Below are 23,146 nucleotides of genomic sequence, written 5' to 3'. Positions count from 1 at the left end.
GTACAGAGTGACTGCCCCCGATTAAACCAAAACTGCACAGCTAATCTGTCACCAGCGACCTACCTATCCAATTATTTGCATAGATACATTGCTGTGGTTCCCAGATTAAAACACTGTTTTCTTTTGTTGATCACAGACTCCATCCCAAAGTTATGATACTTTATCTTAATATTCAAATTAGGCCATTGGTGCAATAAGGGTGTCTCCATTGTTGTTGTTGCACCCAAGCTCCACTCATTTCTGTGGCCACCTGCTGCTTTGCCTCTGCCTGGCCCTGGCGATCACCGCAGTGAAGGAGGGGCTGGCAACATAAAGGAGAGGAGCTTGTGTGCAACAAGAGCGATGGTGATGCCTTCATTTGACATAACAGCTGTGTCAAATCAAATGCTATGAACATCTGAAGCTCCACTTTGGGGCCGCACATGTTAAAAGCATTACTGAAGTGAAACTTGATGTGTGCTGGCCAATCAAACCGATAAGATTAAGCAGAATGAGCGGTGAAAAACAGGAATTAAGAACATGGGCAGACCTTTAACATTTTGCCAAGAACATCTATGTCTAGAGAGGTACGGACTAAGCATACATACTGCAGAGCATGCCAAGAATGTAAGTTATTAAGCGAACTGTACGGCTCTTTTCTAGACTTTATGTCCCCAGCTATCAAAACACAGCACTGAGAAAACAGGCTAATTGGCGGCGGGGAAAAAAAAAAATGCCAAAACCGCAGCATAGGTGGACAAGCCTTTCCTGCTGCCATTAAACCAGGAATGTCTATGTTAGACTTCATAATGATTGCTCCATAATTCTGAGCGCAATTCAAAGCCTTTAACCCAGCAATAGATAATCCAGCAGCTCTACTGACTTAGCATGGCGTCTAGCACTGAACTGCAAGATAACCTACTATCTGTGATATTTATGGTGGTCTCACACACAAAGCTTTTTGTGGCAGTTTTTGAGCCAAAATCAGAAGTGGCTCCAGCAGGAAGGAGAACTACAGGTCCTTCCATTATATTTCACATGCCATTCCAACCCACTTCAGGCTTTGGCTCAAAAAACTGCATCAAAAATCTGTGTGTGACACCACTTTAATAGAGATATTGCGTAAAGCGTGTCACAGGTGGATTTTGCTGCAGACTTTACCCTATGCATTGTAAACCCAGCAGAACTGACATGCTGATGCAGAACTACCAAGAGATGGGAAAATTTCATCCAAAAATGCTGCAGATTTCCTGCCTGCAATCCCGAAAAGAAAACCCGCAGCACATCCGCCACGTGTGAGGAGCTTACCTTATTTCTAGGCGGTTTTACGCTCTAAAATGTTTCTGTGGCAGAAAATTCTGCCACTGAAAATCAGTTCCATTTACCTTCATGGGGCATGCAGAAATCTATAATCGTGTACCCATCAAGTGTAGTGACAACATGTTTGAAGTGAAATATGGCGTCAAGATATGCAGAAAGGAAAACAGCAAATCCTACATGCTCTTCATTCACACCACGTCTAATGCCTCTCCTGGAACTTTGTAGTGGGGTCTTCTGTTCCGACATCATTAGACTGCATTCGATTCTGCACGCCCCGTTTTCCTTGATGCTTATTTTATGTCAAACATAATGGAACTGCACTTTAAAAGGAGTTACCAGCACTTTTGCTAAATTGCCAAGCTGCTGACAGTACTAAGCAGGGGCTGGGGAGAGCAGTACAAACATGACTTTTGTGGGCTCTCTCTGCAGGAGTGGTAAGAATATGAACTTTTATTCTGACAGATTCTGCTGCTGCAAGTGCACAGGAGGTGAAGCTTCATTGTGAATCGCTCTCTGCACTGAGCTTCTTCACAGCGCCCCCACCGTGCTCTGGCTGACAGCTGTAGGGATTTCCAGGTTCGAAAGCTGTCACTCAGAGCAAAGTGGAGAGTGCAAGAAACACTTCACAGAGAAGATCCACCTCCTGGACACTTCCAGGAGCATTGCCTGGCAGAATAACTATCTTCACACTACTCCTGATGAGTAAAGTCCGCAAAAGATATTTGTCCTGCTCTCTCCAGCCCCTATGTAGGGCTGCCCAAATTTTGTCATGGCCAAAAGTGGTGCCAGACTCCCTTTAATGGAACGCTGAGGAATCCCACTTTATATGAAACGTTAATATACACAAAGAAAACCAACATACTTTGTTAACTGGACCAGCTCAAACTCCAACAACCTCTTTGCTTCCAACAACGTATTTATTTCCTGCTTCAACTGTTTCTCAGATCCCTTCAGATTATCGGCCTCAAAGGCGTGCACCTTCAGCTCATTCTGTGCAGTGATCCTTTTCTTCGACTCCTGCTCCAGCTGCAGGGTCAGCTGTTTCACCTGCAGGACACAAGCACAGGGTTGAGGTTTGGGAATAAATCGGTCTCCTTTTGCATTTCAGTATTAACAATTCACAAATCACATGCCGAACAGCCACAGGAATCAATAAAACTCTATCCTTTTTTTAAAAACGGTCCTTTATGTGGAATTTTCCTTGTTCCCTTTCACCGCCAAGGACATATGTAATAAATCCTGACTGACTAGAATATAAGGGACTAGAGCTTAGAGCTTAGAGCTTGACCTCCAAAACTGGTAGGCATACTGCTATGTAGGTTCGGAACCCCCCCCCCCCCCCCCCCCCCCCCGATACATAACCATACCTTTCTTGTGAAAATTCTGTCCTCAAATCATGAGAAATTTGTCTTTTTTTTTTTTTTAATCAAATCGTTTTTATTGAATCAATAAATACAGAGTATTACAAAAATCAATACGTTGTTTTTTCTTGCTTTATCCACCATGTGGAGTCAGAGTACAACAGTACCCGTAAAAATATCAGAAATTTGTCTTTTTATTTTTATGCTCTGTGGACACGGCAACGCCATTGGGTACATCACCATTCTGCCATAATGCCATTCAATGTTTCACCCTCTTGTTAGACTGACAGTCCCTGAAATTTCAGAGCTGGCAGTGATAATGCAGGGAAAGCAAAGTGCTCTGAACAGAGTGGCCCCGCCCACAGTGCACCAAAAACCTTACTGGTATCAAAATAAACTATCAAGTCAGTCATAGCCAGACACTACCTTTCTCCACTGGAGCCCAATGACTATAATGGGACCCAGCAGGATCCGGTCTGTTCCAGTCATTAGTGCCAGGACTCTGCTTGCAGTGGTTCTAGTCTAGGTGACTAAGCACTAATGCCGGAAACAGGCCGGATCCCATTATAGGCAGTGCTCCGGTAGTTTAAGGCTGTGCCGGATGCTATGATCTCTGGCAGGTCGTTCCTCTGCCAATACTTCAGCCATTTCAACAATCGCTGTTCCTCCACCATCATATATCCATACCTCCTCTTCCAGCCTCTCCTTTTGTTGAACCAGATGGTCTAATTTCTGATGTGACTGTTTGAGGTCAAAATCCAGCATCGAACACTGCTTCTCTATCTCCATCCTCCGGCTCTCCGCTCGCTCCTTCGCTGCCCTTTCTGCTTTCACTTTCATTTCAATCTCTAAGGCCAAATACAATATTGTAAGATGCAGGTAATGTCCAGGGGGTAGAATGGTCAAACATTCATTACGTGAAGGAAGACAGTTCAGAAAAATTGTTCAATTTGCATCAAAAAGATAACATTTTAAATAGGTCTGGTCATTTTCCCCCCCGAAAAATAGCCAATTTCAACTCTGCACCCATTTACTAAAATGAGGATCAGACGCACATTAAAGAAGCTGATATTTCTTATCCATACATAAAAATTTAAAGAAAAGGCGAGAGAGCACTCAGCTAGACTCACCACACATGGCCACTGACTTTTCTTCCTCAAATGTCTGGTGTTTGTCACTCAGTCTTGCCTTTGTCACCTTATGCTCATTGATCTCCTGGTCCAGCCGCTGTTGCAAGGATTTTAGCTGATAGTTCAGCTCTATTTCTAAATTGTTCTTTTCCTGTTAGGAGTAAGACACAAAATCTTTAAATTTACAGAAATACAACTCATAATCTCAACAATAACATGGTAGCAAAATGATTAGGGATGAGCGAATCGACTTCGGATGAAACATCTGAAGTCGTTTTGCATAAAACGTTGTCAGAATACCATACGGAGTGAGCGTTTTAGGGCTTTTTTACACAACTGAGTCTCTTGCGGGAATCATGCTCCGTTTGAGAGCGGGATCGTGCGTTCTGGACTTGGGAAGCGCATGGCATTATCATGATTGATAATGCTGTGTGCCTCTGTCTGACCTTTCTGTAACGGAATCATACTGACAGCTTTAGGCTTCGTTCACATTACCGTGTTCAGCCTTTCCGTTCAGAACGGAATCGGCACATAACTGAGCCGAACGGAGCCCACAGGCCCCATAGACTATAATTGGGTCCTTTAGGTTTCCGCTCAGAAGAAGATTTTGGAGTGGAGACAAAAGTCCTGCATGCACAACAACTTTTCTCTCCGTTCCAAAATCATCTTCTGAGCGGAAACCTAACGGACCCCATTATAGTCTATAGGGTCCTTAGGTTCCATTCGGCTCAGTTACGTGCCGAATCTGTCCTTTCTGTTTAGGAGCAGGAGAACGGAAAAGCTGAACGGTGATGTGAACGAAGCCTTATGTGACTAGAAGAGGAAAAAATCCATATAAAACACATTTTAATTGTTTGATCAGGAGTTGGATGTTACTTAACACGTTCTTTGATCACTCACTTTTTCTGACTTATTCAGGAGATCCAATGCCTCCTTCCTATCCATTTCTGCCCTTTCAAGATTGTGTTTGAGATGCTTCAATTCTTCTTGCAATGATGTCATTCTCGCTGTTTCAAGATAACAAAGAATAAGAGATGTCAAGCCACATAACCACAGAACGGTAGTTATGGTTAAACTATACAGATTTTATTGAATGCCATTTAAAAACCTACTGAAATCACTGCAAAAAAAAAAAACATATGAAAAATCTTATTTTTATGAAATGAAAGCGGCTTTACACCGTACATGACTATTTCTGCACACTGGATATCCCAGCAACATTCTCATCCAGAAAATAGGGGCCACAAGTGGAGGACTATGCTCTGTTTGATACCAGTACCTCCTGCTACCCGCCAGCCTGCAAGCAATAATGCCCTCATGTCTAGCTATTACAAACTACAACGACCGACTTTTCTGTCTTTCCTTTTGTCCATTTAGCTTTGCGCCATATTTGTGGAATAAAACACACTTCATACCTAATGATACAGTAGCATCAATTTCAATTTTTTCATAATTAAAAGAACATTTTATGACTGAACGCAATTTAAAGGGAATCCGTCCCCAGATTTATTCTGCCCTATCTAAGGGCAACTTAAACTGGTTACACAGACCCTAATTCAAACACTGTATTTCTGTTCAGTCATTTTCTTAAAACCAGCGTTTGGCAACTCCACTGGGATATGAGCGCTCAGTGCATACACTGGGAAGTCCTTGCGGCCCTCCACACCCCTGACTGCTTTATATAGTATAAGAAGAAAGCTGTCAATTATCTACGGGAAGGCAGAACGAGCTGCAGCTGGCCCTACTAGAGATCGCCACCAGAACAGAAGTGATATTGCATTTATATCAGGGTCTCTGCACTACATAAACTTGGCGACAGATTCCCTCTAAAGCTATACAGTAACCTCATAACTGTTCACCTTGTAGATCCCCAATAAGTTCTGATCCTTGGTTCCTGTCCCTCCTCTCGGAATCTAAGGCCGCCTGTAGTTGAAAAAAATCCTTTTCCACTTGTAATTTGGCACTTTCCAATAGCCGACACCTATCCTGTAATTCCCGATTAAGCGTTTCCAACTGTGTAATAGTCTTGCCCATCTCATTTTGACTTTTCCTCAGTCTTGCAGCAGTGTCTGACTCCGTTCTTAAGAAGTCATTGGCTTCTTCCAACTAGAAACAAAAGAGATTTTTATGTATTTGATGACGAAGTTACATTGAAAGTAATGTCTGGTGAACTATTAGCAAATAAAATGCCATAAATGGAGCACTTAAAAGGGGTACTCCCATACAAAATATCACAGGACAGGTGATAAACGTATGATCGATTGGGATCAGCCGCTGAGACCCCCACCAATCATGAGAACGGGGGTCCCCGAGTCCCCTCTGAATACAGCAGAGGTGCGCATACATGACCACCACTTGATTCACTTCTACGGGACTGCTGAGGGTAGCACTTGGCTATATCCATCAGTCCCCGAGAAAATGAAAGGAGCAATACCGCCCCACTGCTCCATTAATAAAAGGGACTCTGGGGCCCCCATTCTATTTATCACCTATTTTGTTGCAATGGTGATACAGTCTTTGTGGGAAAAACCGTATAATAAATCCTATAATAAAATTAGATTTTTCAGTTTCAGTCTTTTGTGGCCAAAAGCGTATGAAAAAAAAAAAAAAAGTACTTAAAATTAAGGAAAATAACCTAAACAGTGAGTACATGGATTACTTACCTGTTTTTGTAACTGAGATATTTTTTCATTTGTCATCTGAGAATTCTGACTGATTTTCCTTAAATCTTCCAATTGGTCTTTTAATGTGGACACTGAAAGATTGGGTAAAATGAGACATAAGCAAACATGCACCCCAATTACATTTTCTGCCCATGCCACCTTCAAACCCTACTGGCCAGTAAATGGCGCATGTCAGGACTTATATCGCTGTCACGGCTCTAATCTAAGCTGTGCCTCATCTCCACTAACATTCAATAGGGAAATACAAATTGGTAGCACCTATGGTCGATTTAAATGCTATGAACACCTTCTGGGGGGGCAATTTTTTTTTTTTATGATTGCATTTTACTCATTTTGAGCAAAGAATCATTTTTTTTCGATTTGTCTGTATTAAAAACTTTCTGAAGTTTTTGTCATAGTGTTAAGTTTTAGTCTAGCTGTGATTAGCTCTCACTTTGGCTATGTATGGTCCTCATCTCTGAACACCCGACAGCTCAAACACTTTAGATAAGAATTGAGCTATAATGTGTGTTTATAAATAGTGTTGAGCGAACTTGTGTTTAAAGTTCGGGTTATCGAAGAATCGCGTTATGGATTCTAAATTCCGTTATGGTCCGTGGCAGCGGAATCCAAAACGCGTTTCTTCGATAACCTGAACTTTAGACGCTGAACTTAAAACACAAGTTCGCTCAACACTATTTATAAGCCGTCAGGAATCAGAGAGAAGGCTTCACATGAGACATTAGTTGAGCGCCCTGACGGAACGCAGCTTGCTACTAGAATCTCAACTCTGTACAGGGAAAGGGGCTGAAATTTTTTAATAAAGACCTATTGAAAAAATTATTTTTAGCTCAAAAGGAGTACAAAGCAATAATTGACAAGGCCCCAAAAGGTGTCCATAGCCTTTAAATGGCAACGAAAATCAGTTGTGGCATCCACTGTCAAAACCGTGATGCCCATGGGCATAATATACCAGTACACACAGCCATTATGTCAGCAAGAAACATGTAATACAATGCACAGAAAATGCCTTTAATTGCTACGACTGCTGATTAGTGACCGAATGATGAGGCATGATACAACCATGGAAGAATCCCTCACACCAAGTGAAAAAACTATTAAGAATTTCAGATTGGGTCATCTCATGTAACTCTTTATTCTGGTTTCCTAAATACAATCTGGCATACAATCAGTAGGTTAAAATGACTGCTTGAACTTTGACTTTTTTAGTGCATAATAGAGTCCAAATGTGATTACACAATACCCCCCCTCCCCTCCCCCGACATTAACTCCTAATTTCAGAACCCACATTCCTGAGACGGACCATGTGCCCACCAACATTAGGCTGAGAAACAACAAACTGTTAGCTTGCCTTCGTTTTCTACATTCCTCCGCTTTTCGCTCTCCTGTTCTGCCTTTCTTTGGAATTCATTCATTCGGTGCTGGAGCATCATCTTTTCCTTTTCAATTTGAGACACGACGGACTCCAAGTTTTTTCTTTGATTGCCCTAAAATTATAAATCATGAATGATTGCACCTTACATAATGCTGTATTTTTAGCAGGTATGAGCATATTTCTACCTATGAGCTGCATGACTGAATACGTCTTCCAGGCAGAGGAACAACGAGCACCAGAAAAAGAACAGAACAGCCCGCAAAGCCCCGGGAAGAGAGATCACAAAGCTTACCTCTTCATCCAGCTCCTTCATTATCTTGTCCAGCTTAATGTTGTACATCCTTTATCATGGGGGAAGAAGGAATATATTAAATCACAGCAAGAATATGACACAGTGAAATTTACTAAAGAAAATAAAGACTATGGGGGAGATTTATCATTTCCCTTGCGTCGGCAAAGTGGCCTTAAAAAGTCGCAAGCTGTGTGTTTACGACTTTTTAAATGTGACTTTTTGAAGGAAAAAAGTCACAAGTGCCTCTTTTTATGCCGCCCCCTCGACAATTTTCTAAAAGTGGGCGTGGCAAGTGCGGGAAAGGGGTGTGACCAACAGCAGAGACAAATTTATCTTCATTTACGCCAGCTTTCTGATGTAAATGAAGGCAGAAACCTATGGGAGCTCAGAGCTGCCGTATATTTCCGTTTAGGAGCACGGACTGCCAAAGGATGCACCTAATTTATGACCAGCCCTGCGCATCTCATCATAAATGTGGTGCATCCTCCAGCAGTGCAGGGGATATCAGGACCGATGCAGAAAGTGCATGCCTTGATAAATCTCCCCCCCTATGTCATTCAGACAGGCACACTAAAGTATCATTAGCTCTGTAGAATCCAGGAGGTACATCCAAAATACATACTGTGGGGGCGACCAGTGTTTACTATGCCCATCTTAAGTCCCACTGTGCTGCCAGAGGAAGCCCCAAAGTTATGTAGAGTCACAGGCCTCTACATTAGTTTGGCGCTCCCTCCAGCGGGCCGTGCGATAGACTTACATCTACACCAGCTCCCTTGCTGGCATAGATTTAAGCCATTTTCCACGTCAAAAACTGGCAAGGAAAATGATAAACGAGCCGAGTCATACTGCTTCCCTGCCCCCTTTTCTTGGCACTTTAGAAAAGTGTCGTGAGCAGGGAAAAAGACGCCGATTTTGCAACAAAATGGCGTTGGACAAACTCTGCGACTTATAGTGGGGTGAATATGTTAAGAAATCACCCCCAGGGCCTATGACTGAACAGTGTACCTGCACAGAATGCCTGGTTGGATAGCCTTTGGCCTAATGCTCAGTTGCCTGACCGCTATTCCTCCCTGACTACTCTCATGGCAGCTAATCTCCACTGAGAATTAAGGATGGGGTGTGTTTAAATTCAACAACCACACACCTCTTTCTAAAAATCTACCTAATGAATGTTGGGCGCACACTAATAAGCGTTTGATTGTCAGTCGGTTGTTCCTAAATTGCCATGTTTAGATGACCTTATTCTAATGTGTGTAGCCATCTTTTGGAATGCAACCCTATTCCAATTAATGTCTCTTGGCTTAGCCCCAATTTTCTTAAAATTTTGATCAAGTGTTCATCCAATTTATCCGACTGATAACAGTCTAAAGAGGACCTGTCACCACAAAATGCAATGCAATCTGAAAGCACCATGTTATAGAGCAGGAAAAGCTGAGCAGATTGAGAGAGAAATTATATATTATATTATAATATATATATATATATATATATATATATATATATATATATATATATATATATATATATATATATATATATATATATATACACATACATACACACATACATACATACAGGTCCTTTTCAAAAAATTAGCATATTGTGATAAAGTTCATTATTTTCTGTAATGTACTGATAAACATTAGACTTTCATATATTTTAGATTCATTACACACAACTGAAGTAGTTCAAGCCTTTTCTTGTTTTAATATTGATGATTTTGGCATACAGCTCATGAAAACCCCAAATTCCTATCTCAAAAAATTAGCATATTTCATCCGACCAATAAAAGAAAAGTGTTTTTAATACAAAAAAAAGTCAACCTTCAAATAATTAAGTTCAGTTATGCACTCAATACTTGGTCAGGAATCCTTTTGCAGAAATGACTGCTTCAATGCGGCGTGGCATGGAGGCAATCAGCCTGTGGCACTGCTGAGGTGTTATGGAGGCCCAGGATGCTTCGATATCGGCCTTAAGCTCATCCAGAGTGTTGGGTCTTGCGTCTCTCAACTTTCTCTTCCCAATATCCCACAGATTCTCTATGGGGTTCAGGTCAGGAGAGTTGGCAGGCCAATTGAGAACAGTAATACCATGGTCAGTAAACCATTTACCAGTGGTTTTGGCACTGTGAGCAGGTGCCAGGTCGTGCTGAAAAATGAAATCTTCATCTCCATAAAGCTTTTCAGCAGATGGAAGCATGAAGTGCTCGAAAATCTCCTGATAGCTAGCTGCATTGACCTTGCCCTTGGTTAAACACAGTGGACCAACACCAGCAGCTGACATGGCACCCCAGACCATCACTGACTGTGGGTACTTGACACTGGACTTCAGGCATTTTGGCATTTCTCTCTCCACAGTCTTCCTCCAGACTCTGGCACCTTGATTTCCGAATGACATGCAAAATTTGCTTTTATCCGAAAAAAGCTTCTCTGTAGCCCAGGTCAGGCGCTTCTGCCGCTGTTTCTGGTTCAAAAGTGGCTTGACCTGGGGAATGCGGCACCTGTAGCCCATTTCCTGCACACGCCTGTACACGGTGGCTCTGGATGTTTCTACTCCAGACTCAGTCCACTGCTTCCGCAGGTCCCCCAAGGTCTGGAATCGGTCCTTCTCCACAATCTTCCTCAGGGTCCGGTCACCTCTTCTCGTTGTGCAGCGTTTTCTGCCACACTTTTTCCTTCCCACAGACTTCCCACTGAGGTGCCTTGATACAGCACTCTGGGAACAGCCTATTCGTTCAGAAATTTCTTTCTGTGTCTTACCCTCTTGCTTGAGGGTGTCAATGATGGCCTTCTGGACAGCAGTCAGGTCGGCAGTCTTACCCATGATTGTGGTTTTGAGTAATGAACCAGGCTGGGAGTTTTTAAAAGCCTCAGGAATCTTTTGCAGGTGTTTAGAGTTAATTCGTTGATTCAGATGATTAGGTTAATAGCTCGTTTAGAGAACCTTTTCATGATATGCTAATTTTTAGAGATAGGAATTTTGGGTTTTCATGAGCTGTATGCCAAAATCATCAATATTAAAACAAGAAAACTACTTGAACTACTTCAGTTGTGTGTAATGAATCTAAAATATATGAAAGTCTAATGTTTATCAGTACATTACAGAAAATAATGAACTTTATCACAATATGCTAATTTTTTGAGAAGGACCTGTATGTATATGTGTATGTGTATGTGTATATATATATATATATATATATATATATATATATATATATATATATATATATATATTTTTTTTTTTTTTTTTTTTTTTGTGGGGGGAAAAAGATTCAGTAAAACCTGTTTAATTTACACATTTATATCTTTGCTTTTTCTACCAGCTAGCGGTCCAGAGAGGAGCTGTTATCGGTGTTTGATATCACTTATGTGCACTTATACACACAATGCCATCAATCACCAATAACCCCTCCTGTTCACAGGCCTGCAAAAAAGCAAAAGATATAAATGTATAAATTACAAGTTTTACTGAATCTTTTCCCCCAAAACTATATATCAATCCGCTTGGCTTCACCTGCTCTATAACATGGTGCTCTTAGATGCATTTTGTGGCGACAGGTCCTCTAAGTAAAACTAAAAGGAAACAAAGAAACCAAACGTTCAAAACACTAAAAGCCAAACCCACAGAGTCCAACCCCCTGGGGAGGACTTCTGAAGGCACTGAATGGACCATTTTTGTTCAGAGTCATATGAGAAGAACATGGCTCATGTACAATGCACTGCTTATAAGTAGATATGACGTGCCCATACACCGTACAGATAAATGTAAAATGAAAATAGTTAAATGTTTAAGCCCAAACCAGGGGCTAAAAGTATAGGAAGAATAATTTACCTGCACTTCTGCTCCATCTCATCTTTTAGCTGCATCTCATTATGTAACTGCTCTTCAAGTTGATAGATGCTCTTCTGCAAATTCTCCACCTGAACATGAACAGATGTTTATCAGTAAGGCCACGTTCACATCACCATTTAAATTCTGGTATTTTGTTCCAGTATAGGAAGAGAATACCAGAACAGATGGATTGGCATATGGCTGACACCAAAGGTGCCTTATGGATTCCATTCACTATGGCGCAGCCAACAGGAGTACCGGCATTCTGCATGCATGGGTATTCTGCCCTTTTTTGTTGGATCTTGCTGGAAACTATGCTGCAGATGTGAACCTAGATTAACCATATACTTACACCTTAAAGGCGCAACAGGAATAAAAAACTAAACTAAGTCCTAACTAAAAACAAAAAATGCTTCCAATTGAGCAAATATTCGGAAAGTTTAGTCAATGGAAAACCTACAGCTGAAACAGAATGCATTCTCCATTATCTGTAACCGAGAACAGAAAAATAATACGATTCATAGATAACCCACGCAGAATTAGGTTACGTGACATTTTCCAATCAAGAAGGTGTTCACTTTCTTTGAATACCTATCAGTACAGGAAGGAGGGGTTATCAGTGGCTGACAGCTATCTCTCTATGCACAATAAAGGGCCCTTTACATGGGCCGAGAATCGTACAGATTAACGCCATCGAACGTTCATAGTAACACTCATTAGTGATGATCGGGTGGTGTAACTGCACCTCCGATTACATGATGAACAAGCAAAACGCTTGTTCATCGGGTATTCCGATCGTTTGTGCGCACACAAAAATGATCATTTACTGGCAGCAGAATGTGCCGCGTAATAACGATCTCCTGCCGCCAAACAGCGAGTCCTTATGGGGAAGAGTGAAGGCATTAGTGATCGCTCTTCCCCATACTTTGGAAGAGATCGCTGCATGTAAATTCAGCGGTCTCCTCCGCTAGCTATCAAAATCCTATTGGGGCAGATTACAAATGCCAGTATTAGCCGCATTCTGCCCGGTCAGACTTTACACTAACTTATTATCTTAATAAATTTGGCAAATGTTCAGCCAGTCTGTGCACCAAAAATTCTAATCTACACCAGTTTCTGGTCTATTGGGCCATGAGAAGCTAAGCCCCACCTACTTTATCTGTCACTTTTCAGTGCCGAGGGAAGTGAAAAGTTGCAAACTATGTTGCAAATATGTGGTGCACCATTATTTGAGCCTTTTTTTCTCTCCCCAATCGCGACATAAAACTTTTCATAAATGTCCCTAATTTGGCTTTTTTATGATCAATTCTATACAATAAATAACATTTTTGAGTCGTCCAATCCCTTAAAATGCTTAGCCAAAAGCTTAAAATGGTATAGAATAAACTTTACCGAGCCTCGCTGCTCCTGTGCCGATGCATCCCAGCTGGTTTCATATCCTGGCCTCCAGTGATGACATTTTGCAATGGACATGTGATTGCTGCCGCAGTCACATGTCCAAGTTGAAGTCATTGCTGTGGCTACGTAACAAAGCTTTCACATACCTGTGTTGAAATGTCATCACAGGAGGTCAGCATACAGATTGGCAGGGCCCTAGGAATAGGGTTGAGCGAACCGGGTTTGGATTGCTGTATCCGAACCAGATTTGTTATAAAAAAAAAAAAAAAAAAAAAAAAAAAAAAAAAAACTTCGTTAAGCATATGGACTCCGCTTTCCGCAGTTTCTGCAAATATCGCAAGACATTTACATTACATCGTCTCGCTTCGATCACGTCACTTTGTTTATTGGCAAAAATGACTATCAAAATATTAAAGGGAGTCTGTCAAAGTTTCACCTTTTTAACCCTTCCCATAGCTTTCTAGCAGCCTTACAGTTAATAAAAACGTTACCTTTATGAGCAATCCTGGACTTACAAAACCGGCAAAAAACAACTTAGTAGCATATGCAAATGAGGGCTCGCAAGTGCCCAGGGGCGGCGTTACCCTCGTAGGTGCCCAGCTAGCTCATCCTTATCGTCGCTTCCCCTCGCCCATTCTTTCCCTCTGACCGCCCATCTACTTACTTCTTGTTTCGCCGAGATCCCGCGCCTACGGCATCACAGTAATTAATGCGCATGCGCTGGCTTCGCGCCGTTAGCCGGCGCATGCGCATTAATTACTGTGATGCCGTACAAGGAATGGGCATCGCAGTGCGCATGCGCCGGCCGACAGACTGAGTGCGCAGGCGTGGGATCTCAGCGAAACAAGAAGTAAGTAGATGGGCGGTCAGAAGGAAAGAATGGGCGAGGGGAAGAGACGATAAGGCTGAGCTAGCTGGGCAGATCTCATGACCTCTGGGTCTGCACTATATATGCAATAAATGTTATTCCATTTATTGCATATATATGTTTTTATGGTAATTTTTAATTATGATTAAATCAAGGTGGGATTATATACAATGTGCGGTCTTCTTTGTGGATTCTCTTGTGGCAATAGACTATGCACTATTGTGCTTGTAGGATTTTGGAGTGTATATTGGTGTACTAAGTAATTTATGCTAATAAATGAACCGACACGTGACAGAAGCGAGACGAAGCAAGTCTAGCGATATTTGCAGAAACTTCGGAAAGACCTCCGCGGAGGACATTTTACAGTAAGACAGAGCCCATATTATTAAGGGAGTTATTAAAAGAATCTGGTTCGGATACAGCAACCTGAACGCAATTAGCTCAACCCTAGTTAAGAAATCAGTGAGGTATTATTCAGCTTGATATTTGATAGCATTATAAGCGTTTGGTCAAACATTTGAAACGTCTAGACAACCCCTTTAAAACTAGTAAAGAAAAAAAAGGTATAAGAAATGTATGGGAATTTTATTGGAGATCTTATTAAACATATCCAGAACAATCTCTGTTCAGATCACTGGAAATGCACTTTATATGGATGAAGCCTGTGTATTAAGGCCCCTTTACAAGTAGGGGAGTCATCGGGTAGGGGTTTTCCTAGGATCGCTCATTCCTGATAATTGCCCTGAGTAAAAGTGCTGCCAATCACCTGATGACTAAGCAAAGGCTGGTGCATACAGCTAAATACTTTTTGGACAGCAGATTGTGCAGTCTAAACAGCGATCTACTGCCCAGAAACCATGATTTTCTATGGGGACAAGCGACTGCAGCAATCCCTCATTTAATACAAAAGAGATGATTGCTGCATGTAAATGCCACTCTCACCTCCTTTGATGAGCAGGCAATTATCGTGAATCAATTAATCATTTGTACAAGCATAAAGACATACCAGGTTCTTATCTACTTTAGAACTGGATCTATTGTCATCAGCACTTGACGCAGGGTTAGATAAATACCTAAAAAACAAGAAAAGGGCATTAAAAAGATAAAAGTTGGAAACTTCACTTAAGATGTCTCCAGAACCAAATCGATTTTACACACATTATTCTACCAGAAAAACAGTATTAAACTTACTGCCTGTTACTGTAATAGGTGAATCCTACAAAAGGAAGCTGGTTCCCCACAAATGCTTTCGGTATTGGGAATGTTTCTTCCTCTCCTTTATCGTCCTCCAAATCATCAAAATTACTTGTATCAATGTCACTGGTTAAATCTGGCACAACCGGAGCTACAGCTAAGAAGAAAGCAGTATAGAAAGTTAGTTCTTCTACATTACAGTACAGGTTGGCTCTTTCCTGTCTTGAAGGCTGCAGAAAACCACTGCTGTTTCATTAGTGCTAAAATACATATCTTTATCATACAACTATGAAAAACACAAAGATGGACATTTTTATAAGCGAGTGAAAACGTAAATACCAGATACCACAGTTGGATGAGGATTTATGCCTCTCCTCCTCTGACTGTAAAGCACACCGCCCACTGTATTACCTGCAGATCACATTCTGGACATAGTTTCTAAATGCTGTATTTCTGGCTGTATCGTGGCTAGCAGATAGATTCTTAGCTATAAAATAAGAAATGACTTGGGCTACTTTCACACCTGCGTTTAGGTGCGGATCCGTCTGGTATCTGCACAGACGGATTCACACCTATAATGCAAATGTTGGTATCCGTTCAGTACGGATCAGTCTGCATAACTCAGTAAAAAAAATAGTCTAAGTGTAAGTCAAACGGATCCGTCCTGACTTACATTGAAAGTCAATGAGGGACAGATCAGTTTACAATTGCACCAATATTGTGTCAATGTAAACGGATCCGTCCCCATTGACTTACATTGTAAGTCAGGACGGATCCGTTTGGCTCCGCATCGACAGGCGGACACCAAAACGCTGCAAGCAGCGTTTTGGTGTCTGCCTCAAGAGCGGAATGGAGGCGAAACGGAGCCAAACTGATGCATTCTGAGCGGATCCTTATCCATTCAGAATGCATTGGGCCTGAACTCATCCGTTTGGGGCCGCTTGTGAGAGCCTTGAAACGGATCTCACAGGCGGACCCAGAAACGCCAGTGTGAAAGTAGCCTTACCGGTACATCTCTAGCTGCTATACAGCCTGAGATACAGCAGTTATTAGCAAAGAGGTATCTCACACCTCCTTAGCTACTGAAGAGAACTTTGGAATATAAGACATAAGAACTTTTAATCAAGATTTTTTTTTTTCTTGATAAAAAAAAAAAAAAGTGAATCTTATAGACCAAAAAACAGTAAGGTAAATAAGAATTATCACTATACATTAGAAACTTTATAGATTAGATCATTTGGTGAAATTATATCCATAAACTATCACATGGAAACATATTGCCTTCTTCTGGCTATAAATTAATACAATAAGTAAGCTTCAATTGTCCTACAAGAAAAAAAAAAAATGTAGGTAGTCTAAAAAAAATCACTGAAAAATGTGAAGCCAAATTCAGCAAGGTACTGTAAATTAATTTACATTCACTGGAGTCAAGCTACAGCAGTATGCGGTGTCGTCCTGGTTGTCAAAGAACAAGGAAAACCCAACGGAAAAGAACTGATGGAAATTTAAACGCAGTCTTTAAAAGGAAAAAAAGTTCATAGGCAAAACCAAATTCAACCTTTTGTGATATCTGTACCTCATAAAGAACTTACTATCTCGGAGAGTCTCCCATGCCCATTGGTCATTTTTGAAGAAAAGATGTCTTTTAATTTCTTCAACCCCATTCCGCCCCAACCGGACTTCTCTGTGAAAAACCAAAAAATTCATGGTAATTTTTTTTAAAGGCATTTCAATAATAATCCAATTAAGTTTAATTATTAAATGGGTTGTCCACAGGGCTAAATAGAGGTGCTCAGAATTATTTAAAAAAAAAATACAAAGAATGAATACTCACCCCCCACAATCCCCTGCAGCTAATGTTTTTACCCTTAGGCTCCATTCACACATCCGCAATTTCGTTCCGCATTTTGCGGAACGGAATTGCGGACCCATTCATTCCTATGGGGCAGCACGATGGGGCATTTGCTAGTTTATTAGAGCTAGAACATGTCGTACTTTTATTCCGGTGGCCTCTCGGCATGCGCTGCCGTGCCGGCGGAACCCTGCCCCGCTCTATTATAGTCAATGGGGCCGGAGCGGTAGTCCGGGGGCACGCGTTCACTAGTGGCAGGACGTGTCCGACAGGCTGTTCATCAGCTGGAGGCGCGTGACACTAGTGTGAAACTAACCTTAGTCTGTCAATGATTGTCAAAAGATCTGTAATTACCTTATAATACCAGCTTTCATTAATATCCACTGTCCCTTTCCACCTTAAAGACAGTTGCTAATATGGCTTATCTGTCTCCAGCTAAGACGACCGGAAGACGTAGGGGCGGTCCTTCACACTGCATGCCTGCATTAGGCTTCAGAGTGTGGAGGCGTGTCTCTCAGTAATGCAATCTGATTAGCTGGCAGGGAGCTGCTGGCTACAGCAAGTATGTATGGGAAGTGAGGGAAAGCAGTTTTGGCCTCAGAGAACTGGCAGAGGAGCCATCTTGAGAAGGTCCTCATATTGTAAAGGTTAAAACAGCCGTAACTAAGGGAAACACTAAAAGAAAACAGTGGTATGTGAAGAAACAAAAGTTTCGACATGTCACCAAGGAAGAAACGCTATGACTGGCCACTGAATTTAAATAATTAATCATTACTGAGGAAAACATTTGTCGTAACTTTGAAAACAATGAGTGAATGAGGCTGTTAATAAACATTTATTAGAAGGTTTAGTATTTCAATATATTAGGCTTAATTAAATATTTTTATCTCCAAAAATCCTTTAATATCTTTAATATGTCTACTGGAGAAATTAATTTTAATTCTGGAGAAATTTCACCCATCCATAATGTATTTTTCAGATCACAGTTTACATGGTAGAGCTGAAGTGGTAAAGATGACACTAAACTAAGCTGTGGCATTCGGTTGCAGGCAGCTGCTGTCCATGCAAATTAACATGCATCAAATTGGATCTAGAAGCACATAATGAGGGCATCCTTTTGCCTCTATAGAAATCCCTGGTCAGAGCACACACACAGTATTGTCTATAGTTCGGAGCGCCAATGTGAGAGAGACGTAGCAGAGCTGACAGGGGTTTATAGACGGGCAACCAAAGTAAATGGAATCATTATACCCAGAAAGACTGATTATTTCAGCTGAAAGAAAGCCACCTTAAGGCCCCTATATACATATGGACAACCGACTCTCCCTCGTCATCATCTGAGAATGACTGGACATGTCTGACTTCCACGCTCAAGACTTCTATTCTCCCAGGAGATGAGTTACCAAAAGGAGGTGTCTAGCTGTGACCATCATCTACCCCCCACTGAAAATGTATTCATGCTCTGCTGAGCCAAGCGTGTATGTGGGAGTCGAGAGAGACAGCTGTCAGCTGACGGCCACTGAAGGTGTATGGGCACCTTTAAAGGTGAACTTTTCACCAGGTACAAATTTATCTTTATAATGACCATACACAAGAGAAATCTGTTGGATAATGGTTGTTCGGCCAAAACCTCTCTCCCCCAATCTCCCCGGGCACATATGTCTTGTCTTGGCTGAGTGTGACTGCGCTGTGAAACTGGAGGTGGTCTTGTTCACATCTCCATTTGTGGATCCGGTAGGCTGTTCCGGCACAGAGCAGCCTCCCAGATCCTCCACTTCACCACCGGATCCCCACGGACCAGCCGTGATCCGGCCAATTTCCAGCAAAAATTGTGGAGATCGGGCAGTCTGCTCTGTGCTGGAACTGCCTGCCGAATCTACAACTCAACAAGGCCGAAGGGCGAAAGGATCCACTGTGTGTGGGCTAAAGAGGTCGTCCAACCCCACAAATTACAATGGTTGGAAAAAAATATATATATATAAAATCATATAGAGAAATATCCCTATCAATCGCCTGCCGCTCCCGTGCCAACGTTTCCCTGGTCATCTGCCATCCTTTACTTACCAGACTGTAGTGATGACCGCTGCAGTCATTCATTCACTTGTAGCAGTGATGTGTCAAAACCACAGAAGTTACCCTTGTGGCGTGGACATGTCACTGGACGCGAGTAAACCGAGATTGATTTATGAAAAAGGGAAGCTTGAGCACGGGAGCCGCAGGGAATGCGTGAAAGGATCATTTCCCCTTGTGGTTACTTCATGCAGTTTGTAAGCCGTCTATAAAAAACTGAATGAGGTTGGACAACTACAACCATATAAGCTACAAGATGAGTTATAAAAAATGTATTTATTTTTTTAAATAACTGCACTTCAATTACATTCATTTCTTTCTGCACTGATTAATTCAATGAAATTCCATCACGGGGCCCTTCACCATTTTCATACTGAATCACAGACTGCAAACATTTCCTTACAAAGGCACCTATCGGTTCTTTTCCAACACTTGCACTTATTTAGATTTAAAAAAAAAAAAAGCAGGCAGTGATTTCAAATCCATTCAATGCTGCTTGCAAATCCAAGTATATATGTGATTTTATCTGCCTCCAGAAGCCGTCCAGGCTGCTGCCTTATAAGGCTTTCCATTACCGTGCTGGGAGCAGATGACATATAGATATTGCTTCCTAGGATTGGCAATTTAAAGGTTTCCGAATAATGGAGGCCATGTTTCAGCTTTCATTTCTTACACTTAAGGCCTCATGCACACGACCGTGGTGTGTTTTGCGGTGATCCGCAAAACACAGATGGCGTCCGTGCGCATTCCGCAATTTGCGGAACGGCGCGGACAGCCTTCAATATAAATGCCTATTCTTGCCCGCAAAGCGCGGACAAGAATAGGACCTGTTATATTTTTTTTAGCGGAGCCACGGAACGGAGCAACGGATGCAGACAGCACACGGAGTGCTGTCTGCATCTTTTGCGGCCCCTTTGAAGTGGATGCGGACCCAAACAACGGCCGTGAGCATGAGGCCTAAGGCTGTCTGTATTGATGCGTTAATAGTAACACCTAGCGTTGATCTGCCTGTGTAATACTGCCTCTGATTATCCGATGAATGAGCAAACGGTCGTTCATCAGGCAATAGCAATCTTTCAGTAGTTTTACAAAATCATCGCTTGCATCACTGTTTGCCGGCAGCAGACTGATTAGACTAGGGCTGAAACGATTACTCGATTGAATAGAGTAATTCGACACAAAAAAATAATCGATGAAAATTTCTTGCAGGATTCGTTTGTGTCATGTGACCACGGAGCAGGAGTGAAGCGCTTGCTATTACTTACCGCTCCGTGGTCACCTGCCGGTCCGTATCGTGCTGCTCTGGATCCTGACACATAGTCAGCTCATAGTGCACGTAAGCGCGCACTATGACCCGACGCTGTGTGACATCAGGATCCAGTGCAGCGAGCGGAGAAGAAGAGGAAGGAGCTGTCGAGCGGAGCTCCTACAGGAAAGATAAGTATTTTATTTCACTGGTGCTGGGGACATGGCACTGAAGGGGGACAGTCTGCAATGGATGGCATGGAGGGGCAGATCTGATGGCACTGGGAGAGTAGGGGACATGGAGGGGCTGATTTGATGGCACTGGGGGATAGTGGAGCTGATGGCACTGGGGGAACTGATGCACTTGTGCTGATCGCACAGGGGGGAATGTAGCGTGTTGGGGACTGATGGCAGGGGGTCCGATGAGTTTTTATAAAGTCAAACAGTCTATTCATTAATTTTTTCTCATTATAGTACTCGATTAATCAGAAAAAATAATCGATAGAATACTCGATTACTAAAACAATCGTTTACTGCAGCCCTAGATTAGACAGAACAGTCTGCCGCCGGCAAACTGATTCAATATGGGGTAGATCGATGGCATGAGCGATAGCTCCTCCTTATACTGTGGAGGAGATCACTACATGTAATAACAGTGGTCTCCTCCACTAACGATCAGGCAATGCTTCCTTCCCAACAATCGCTTACAAAATCTGTTAATGTAATGCAGCCCTTAGACTGGTGATTTTTCTCTCTTACTCTTGAAGGGATTTCCAGGACTTAAAGAGGACCTTTCACCAGAATAAAACATCTAAACTAACTATACAGACATGTAGAGCGGCGCCCAGGGATCCCCCTGCACTTACTGTTATACCTGGGCGCCGCTCCGTTCGCCCGGTATAGCCTCCGGTATCTTCATAGTTAGGCTCCACCCAGGGGAACCTGCCGGCGTCTCTTTCTCCTATGCTGTAGCGCTGGCCAATCACAGCGCGCAGCTCATAGCCTGAGAGGCTTTTTTTTCTCTCAGGCTATGAGCCAGCGCTACAGCATATGAGAAAGAGACGCCGGCAGGTTCCCCTGGGTGGAGCCTAACTATGAAGATACCGGAGGCTATAACCGGAGAACGGAGCGGTGCCCAGGTATAACAGTAAGTGCAGGGGGATCCCTGGGCGCCACTCTACATGTCTGTATAGTTAGTTTAGATGTTTTATTCTGGTGAAAGGTCCTCTTTAAAGGGATTCTGTCATCAGAATTTAGGCCTATAACCTAAACATATGGCGATGTCCCTAGTAATACACTGAATCCTAAAGTGACCTTCTCAAATGCGCCTGTGGCTCTATAATCATAAAAAACAGGTTTATATCACCTGTCACTCACGTCAGAAATGTGTCCAAGGGGTCGTCTCATGATGCAGGGGGCCCGGCTGCAGCCATCTCCTTTCGGTGCCCAGCGCCGCCTTCTGAATTGAAATCGCCGCCCTCCCTTTCATTAGGGCCGCCTACCTTAGTTCATTGCCGCCACTCTAACGTCCGCTCTCCTCAGCCAGATCCCGCAGGTTCGAGCGAATTGCGCCGACCGGCGCATGCGCACTTCGCTCAACAAGGCCGCTGCCAGTAGTCCGCACGGGCGCATCAGGTTATACCTAGTGCGCACGCGCGGGATCTGGCTGAAGAGAGCTGACGTTAGAGAGGCGTCGATGAACTAAGGTAGGAGGATCTAATGAAAGGGAGGGCAGCGATTTCAATTCAGAAGGCGGCGCTGGGAACCGAAAGGAGAAGGCTGCAACCGGGCACCCTGCATCATGAGACGACCCCTTGGACACATTTCTGACGTAAGTGACAGGTTATATAAACCTGTTTTTTATGATTAAAGAGCCACAGGCGCATTTGATAGGGTCACTTTAGGATTCAGTGTATTAGTAGGGACCTCGCCATATGTTTAGGTTATAGGCCTAAATTCTGATGACAGAATCCCTTTAAATACTGATGAGCTATCCTGAGGATGGCATCAATTTTGGACGGGTGGAGGTCAGACTCCAAGCACTCCTGCTGATCAGCTGTTTGAAGAGGCTGAAGCTTTCGGTTAAGTGATGCGCCCTCGTCACAGCACACTAACAGACGTTGTATTGCGGCTGTGAACGACATTGCAGCTCAAACTCATTTACTCGAACGGGACTGAGCTGCACAAAGGCTCTGTGACCGAAGGAAGTGACGTCACTAGCTAGGAAGAGTCTGCGGGGTGCCTCGTCCAACAGCTGACCGCAGGGCTGCTGGTGCCCCACTAGTCAGATACTGCTGATGTATCCTGAGTTCACTGCAGCATGAAGAGCTCAGCATAGGACAGGCCACTAGATTACAAGCCGATCTGAGGCAGAGCAGAGATCTTCTCCAGGGCTAGTGTAATACAATCTTGCGTGTGCTGGAAATGGTAGCCCGGGTATTCTGCTAAATGGTGACACTGGAAAATAAATGAGTAGATAAAGCTACTGGACCATTTGCGAATTTTAGCAGCTACAGCCCTTTCAAAAACTTTAGCCTTCAGCGTTTC

The 23,146-nt window shown here is 42.7% G+C and overlaps 1 protein-coding gene across 1 annotated transcript in view; it reads right to left on the bottom strand.

Moving 5' to 3' along the window:
* ROCK1 (Rho associated coiled-coil containing protein kinase 1) overlaps window positions 1-23,146 on the bottom strand; it is a 122,469-nt gene that overhangs the window by 27,504 nt on the left and 71,819 nt on the right. Inside the window, exons 9-20 of the mRNA XM_040431786.1 lie at window positions 17,025-17,116; window positions 15,430-15,589; window positions 15,245-15,311; window positions 11,973-12,061; window positions 8,142-8,190; window positions 7,826-7,961; window positions 6,454-6,545; window positions 5,650-5,896; window positions 4,691-4,797; window positions 3,791-3,941; window positions 3,348-3,508; window positions 2,162-2,346 (exon numbers count right to left, since the gene is read on the bottom strand). Of these exons, the coding sequence (XP_040287720.1) occupies window positions 2,162-2,346; window positions 3,348-3,508; window positions 3,791-3,941; window positions 4,691-4,797; window positions 5,650-5,896; window positions 6,454-6,545; window positions 7,826-7,961; window positions 8,142-8,190; window positions 11,973-12,061; window positions 15,245-15,311; window positions 15,430-15,589; window positions 17,025-17,116 (1,536 nt within the window). The remainder of the gene's footprint in view (window positions 1-2,161; window positions 2,347-3,347; window positions 3,509-3,790; window positions 3,942-4,690; window positions 4,798-5,649; window positions 5,897-6,453; window positions 6,546-7,825; window positions 7,962-8,141; window positions 8,191-11,972; window positions 12,062-15,244; window positions 15,312-15,429; window positions 15,590-17,024; window positions 17,117-23,146) is intronic.

The sequence above is a fragment of the Bufo bufo genome, chromosome 5 (genome assembly GCF_905171765.1).
Source record: "Bufo bufo chromosome 5, aBufBuf1.1, whole genome shotgun sequence".
Lineage (NCBI taxonomy): Eukaryota > Metazoa > Chordata > Amphibia > Anura > Bufonidae > Bufo > Bufo bufo.
Note: the sequence above shows the minus strand (reverse complement) of the source record. Positions and strands in the feature narration are given on the sequence as shown.